A 6,062-nucleotide genomic window follows, 5' to 3' on the forward strand; every position below is an offset into this window, starting at 1 on the left:
CATGGCGTTAAAGTGCTGAGACGTGTCGAGACATATTACGTTCAATGAAAGGTTGATGGAAAAGTTTTATAAACTTTTTTAAAAAGAAAAGAAAAGCATAGCCTACTGTCAGTCCTCTCTCAGTCCTTCAACACGTCAAGTTGAGCCTGTTTGACTCACATGGATCTGCTGCCATCTTGTGGTGAAATGTTGCAAACAAACACATTTTTTTTTTTTCTCAAATGCCAGCCATGCATGAGTCAGACTAATGTGATTTTCCCAGAAGATAAAGTCTGGCTTGTGTTTGCCAAGCAGAGGCCGAAAGGTCAAAGGGTCAACTGAAGGGATTCATCCTCCATCAGAAATCCAGATTACCTGTATGTCTTATCTATGTGGTGAAGACATTTTTACTGCAAGTAACTCTCTGTTTTCTCAAAACTCTGAAAGTTTGAATAATGTAACAAGCACATTTTTACTCCCACTGTTGAAACCAAACACATCTGTGTATCAAATTCTTGAGTTTTCACTAAAGTAAAAAAAACTCTGCAAAATCTCTGAATGTGCATAAACGCTGTGGGACACTCACTGTATCTCTGTGTAGCGTCTGGCATCTTAGAAACAACTGGTGCGGTGCCGTATACCAACCTGGAGACTCTTAGTCATCAGCGTTATAGGATAGATTTAGAGTGAATATGAGACACGAGGGAACAGAGAGCACTATCTCTGCTGGACTGGAAAACAATTGTCGGGGATTAAGTAATCAATTCAGTGTAAACATCATTTGGAAACAAAGGATACTTGAGCTGGAGGGGGTTGGCGGGCCGCTCTGGTCCCACTGAGGGTCTCTCATTAGCTGACATATGTGCTCTAACATGCTGATAAACAGCTGCGCAAAGTTTTCACTTGGGAGAATCATGATTAAAGCTGTTGCACATGAGGACAATTGCAAAATCCCCCTTTCCAAGAAAGTTTTGGCGGGAGGGGGATCACTTTCAGTAAATAACTGCTGCTCTTCATTTGTTAACCACCATGACCTGATTTCTTTGGAAACAGTTTTTTTGGGGGGGCGATTTATTCATACAACAGTTTAAAAAAATAATATTTACTGAGAGACAGTTTCGGGGTGTATTCCTCCTTATTTATTGGCCCAGCTTTCAATGCAACATAATCTGTAAACTAACAGACACTCAATCTTCCATTTTAAGAGGATTTTAAGGGATTTAGTTTAAATTGAAAGTCAAAGTAATGTGGCACTGCAACAAAAAACTGAAGAGCGAATAGTTCCCACCTGCTCCGCTCTCAGTACACAAAGCTGACGTATATGACGGACGTCTCTGGTAGTTTCTGCAGGTGCAGGTCGGGAAAGGGAAGCGCACCGTCACTGTCTATGTGTGTCTGGACGGTGTAGGCTTTGACCGCCGTCCCCCACTCCAGCACGGACCGGTGGATGATGCCCAGTCTGGCCTGTTCGTGGTACGCCGCTCCCAGCTCCCGGCCCAGGAGGATGTCCTGGATCTGCGGCGGGGACACGCCCAGGGATTCCCTCTTCATGTCCGCGATCAGGTCCAGGTATGTGTCTCTGTCGTTGTTGTATCTGTTTGTGTCCAGGTGAGCGCCGTAATCCGGGTCAGAGTTCGAGTCTGTGTTCCTGGGCCTGTTTGCGTCCGCACAGTGGAGAAGCGGCCGCTGCGGCATGTTGATCACCGTCAGCCTCTCCAGGTGCTGCACCGCAAAGTGTCCGTCCAGCGGGGAGGAGGAGGAGGACGGTGTTCCTCCTCTGGATCCCCCACCGGGACCACAGTGGATCAGGGTGAGGTGCCTCACCTCAGAGTTGTTGAGCAGACGCGCCGTGTTCAGCGGCGACGTGAACCAAACGGTCAAGCGTCTCCTCCGGAAGACGGGGGAGGAGTGGGACTGTGGGTGGTGCAGCGTGGAGAGCTGGATGTCCTTGCATCTGCAGTCGGTGAGCGACGGGACGCTGCAGGGCTGAGGGTCCTGGCTGCAGGAGTAGTAGAAGAAGCTGTTGTGGGTCACGTAAGCCAGGCGCAGGTCAGAGCGCTGCAGGGCCACCGACACGCACAGCAGCACACACAGGAGGGGAGCAGGAGGCCTGAGGGCCGGCATCACTGCTGCAGGACAGGCTCTGGCTCTGGCAGCATGCTGCGAGTCTGCAGGTCACACACCTGAGCCTGGAGAGAGGACACACTGGATATGAGAAAAAAGTGAAACAAACTCCAGGTTCTTGGCCTTTTTCAACATTTTGGCAAATTGGCCCATTGTCATAATCCCTATAGTTTTAGCAGTAGGTTCGTTACCTTTAATTGTCGGTGCAAGCTATTTTTAGAACGGCGGAGCAGAGCTGTGAGCTGCTCAGCGCTATTCTACGGAAGCTAATGGGATGTTTTGGTTTCCCTCATCAAACTCATCAAATACACAATCCAACAACTCCAAAACACTCTGGTGGACAAGTTGTGACCTGCATATTCACCACGCTATGAGATAATAACAGAATGTAACGGGACAGAGTTGTTGATGCGCCCAGTTTTTCAGCAAACAGTCTCTGCATTTACCTCGAAAACAACTTTGTCTTGTAACATTATGTTATTATCTCATAGCGTGTAAAGTTACCTACCTACATACTGTACTTCTTTGCACTAAAACAAAGAGAAAGGTTTAGAGTTCTTGTTATTTCTAGGTTATTATGCTCTTATTTTAACTGTCTGGCCCACATGAGATCAAACTGCGCTGAATGTGGCCTCTGAGCTAAAATGAGTTTGACACCCTTGGTCTAATGTGAGTCAGACTGTTCGACAAAAAAAGATAAAGACTGACTCACTGAGAGTCAAAACAGGTTAACACAGGTCTAATACTTATGTTACCGTGGTAATATCAGTGACACCTACACTGATTAGCAGTGCTAACCAACAAAAAAACAGCAAAAATATGTTTCATAATTTGTGGTTCACTTTTAGAGATCGCAAACCAAGTTTTTATTTTCCTTTTTTATATTTTATCATTGATCAAATTTCCCCAGAAAGAACCTCAGTTGTTGTTGTTGAATTTCCCCTGAAACCAGAGCTCATTGTGGAGGATGTGGCGCCCTCGGTTGGGCACGGAAAAAAAAAAAAGTTGTGATTTACCCAGAATTCACTGCACCAAAGCCAAGAAACTGAATAGTTTTTTGCAGTGGATAAGGGTCAAAGTCTGTCTTTGTGAAACCAGCTCCCTGATATGTTTTGCCAGCTGCGTGACCTTATATAGACAGGTGTGTGCCTTTCCTGATCCTGCCCATTATATTGACTTAACCACCACAGCTGGTAGAGACACCTCAAACACGCAGGAGAAAGAAAACCTCAGTAGGCTACTTTTCTTTCTTTTTTTCTTTTTTAAATAAACTAACAAAAAAATATCTAAAAATCTGTCTTCAATTTCTCATTAATGGTTGTTTGGTGTGGATTACCGGTTTCAGCCTAAGTGAACATGGACAAAGAGCAAGAGGAGGGTGTCTAAATACTTTCTGAATGCAATAATTCACTGCATGACTTGCAGCAAAAACTTTTGACTGACCCCAGGGAGCGGGTGTGAACTCGTTCCATCTTGCTGTGTGCTGTCGTGCATCAGTGCAAATCCTACAGTAATAAAAAAAAAATGTAAAAAATGGGCCTGACATCAGTGAGTGCTCTCTCTCTCTCTCTCTGCAGTTTTGTGGCAGATATCCAACCGCCAGTTAAAGGCCGGTGAAATAACTGTTTATATGAAAACACAAACACTCCTGTTGGTCCTGTTAGTGAGCTAGATGCTTGAGCTGTTAGATCAACTCTCGCCTACAGGAGGATGTGATGCTGTTATCGGAAATTTGGGAATGAAATGATCTGATGTCGCTGCCCTTTGTGTGTTTCTCATGCCAGCGTGTGAACGGACGGGATGGGGAGGCTCTGTGATGGGTGTGTGCGCTTCCTGCCCTACAGTACGGTCGGGGATACATTGTCTGGCACTGGGAGCCCACATCGAATTTCACACACACACATTTAGAAAATTATAACTGTTGAGATTGCACTGGGATTCCAGGGAAAACATTGTTTTGAAATCTTGGCCGCTACTAAGAGCCTGGGTAGATTTTCTGGTTTGGCAATAATATCCGACCAGAAACATGACTTTCTGCCTTCTACTCTGCAGCGGAGGACGGAGTCGACCACTGCATTCTTCCTCTGGCCTTGAGCAACATTTCATAGAAACAAATCATCTTCTGCAGTATATATAACATTTTATTTTGACTTTACGGCGTGAGAAAAACATCCAGTTGCATCTCACTGCCTTCTTTTACATATTCTGTATCAGTATATCTCTGCTCCTCATAGAAGCTCTGGGATGTTTACACTGGGTGAAATATTAAAAACCGAGATGTTATGAATTAACCCTGATACCTACTACTAGAAAGTCAAGTTAGAGTTTGTTTTTTCTTATTCTAAACCTCCCAAAAGCATCTAAGGTGTTAAATTCGCAGTCCAGTTGTATGCTATACAGTCATCAGCACATACTCAGCACCCTCCAGCTGGTTGGGAGTGTACTGTATGGCGGTGGAACTGAAATGAGTGAGCATCATTGTTCAAAAATGTCACTGTTTGCTTTTTTCCTCTGGCCCCAAAAACTGCAGCACTCCACCTCTGCTCACGACCAAGAGAAGTGAGTCACCATCCTCCAGGAAAGGAGCATCAACTTTTCTGCCTGTGTCCTGTCTATAATGACTCTCTGACTCTCTCGCCCCCCCCTCCTCTCGCCAAGATAAGAAGGAGAGACCTTCTTTATCCAGTGTTTTTGTGACTCAGTTACTGACTCAAGCCTCAAATATTGTCCACAGAACTCTATAAATGAAATCCTGCAGTGAAATCAGTGCACCCTCCACTTTCACATCTGTCCTCGGGAGAGAAAACTGACAGGAGGTTAAGAGGAGGACAGGACATCCTACTACTGTGACATTTAAATTGAAATGTCAGCTGCAGATCCACGATTATATGCTGTTGCAGAATTCATCTGTGACACATCTACATAACAGATTTGCGATAATGTTTCTATTACATAACACACAGACTAGACAGAGGAATGCATGAGCTATGCAATGTAACATGAGCATACACCTACAGCAGAAGTCCTTTCTCTCCGTTTTACAGTTTTACAGGCATTGACAGGCAGGACACAAACATAGCAGCTACATTTATAAAAAAGCCAAATCAGCACAAGCACATGTGGAATAAGTTTCTGGTGTGGCACTCACCTCAGGCCGCTGCTGAAGAACTGATATGTGAATGCGTCAGTGTGAGGCTGGGATGGGGAGAAAAAGCCCGTCCATCCAGCTGACGTCAGGATGTGGGAAGTGTCCCACAGACGAAGCTGCAACTCACATGCAAGCAGCAGACGTGTAAGAGTTCACTTTCAAGAGTGTGTTTGGTCTAATCGGAAGAAAAGACCAGAACTAAACAAGATCAGACATACATTAGGCTACTAGTCCATGTTTTGAAAAGGTCACATTTTTCCTTAAACAGCAGTTTGCATGTAGGAGGACACTGTATAGCCATCTATTTCTGTCACAGAGTTGTTTACTGGAAATGCCATAGGCCTTAATGTATGCTCATATTTACAACTCAGTAGCCTATAGTGTTTGTAAATTGTAAACTGCAGAACGTTATGAAATTATTTGACACAATAACTTATAACAACATGTTTTTAAACCATTCACCTAACAACCGGATTAAACTCATTAGCTACTCGGTTCATTTATCATAAATAAGATATAGTCAACTTCCTTCCGAACAGGAATCGCAGGTATGCTTCTTGGCAAAGGGTTTGGGAAAAGCGGGTGATTTCCCGGCGACGCAGCGACAGCAGACCAGCAGACCTAGTGTTGTGCTGCATTCACGGACACTCGGGAAAAGTGTCGATTTGATCTCAAGCACAAAATCTTAGTACCTGAGTGAAGCAGCATTATTTCAGGGCTATGGTTATCACAGTTTGTCAGCTTTAGTTAGTACAGGTACTGTTTTTCTTTCTTAATGATGCAATGCACTGCTATTGCATCACTCAGCACT

At 44.5% G+C, this 6,062-nt stretch overlaps 1 protein-coding gene across 2 annotated transcripts; it reads right to left on the minus strand.

Annotated features, from left to right (window-relative positions):
* Positions 1-1,245: 1,245 nt before the first annotated feature.
* On the minus strand, positions 1,246-5,381 carry LOC310998324 (uncharacterized protein). Of its 2 annotated transcripts, none has more exons than XM_083988307.1 (2): positions 5,252-5,381; positions 1,246-2,168 (listed from the first exon to the last, which is right to left on the minus strand). In XM_083988307.1, the coding sequence occupies exon 2, from the start codon at positions 2,101-2,103 to the stop codon at positions 1,279-1,281; it is 825 nt and encodes a 274-aa protein (XP_083844433.1). In that variant the 5' UTR covers positions 2,104-2,168; positions 5,252-5,381; the 3' UTR covers positions 1,246-1,278. The 2 variants fall into 2 exon arrangements, with proteins under 2 accessions (XP_083844433.1, XP_083844434.1); XM_083988308.1 differs by lacking the exon at positions 5,252-5,381 and adding an exon at positions 3,547-4,202.
* Positions 5,382-6,062: the final 681 nt, after the last annotated feature.

This window comes from Trachurus trachurus, assembly GCF_905171665.1.
Source record: "Trachurus trachurus genome assembly, chromosome: 15".
NCBI lineage: Eukaryota > Metazoa > Chordata > Actinopteri > Carangiformes > Carangidae > Trachurus > Trachurus trachurus.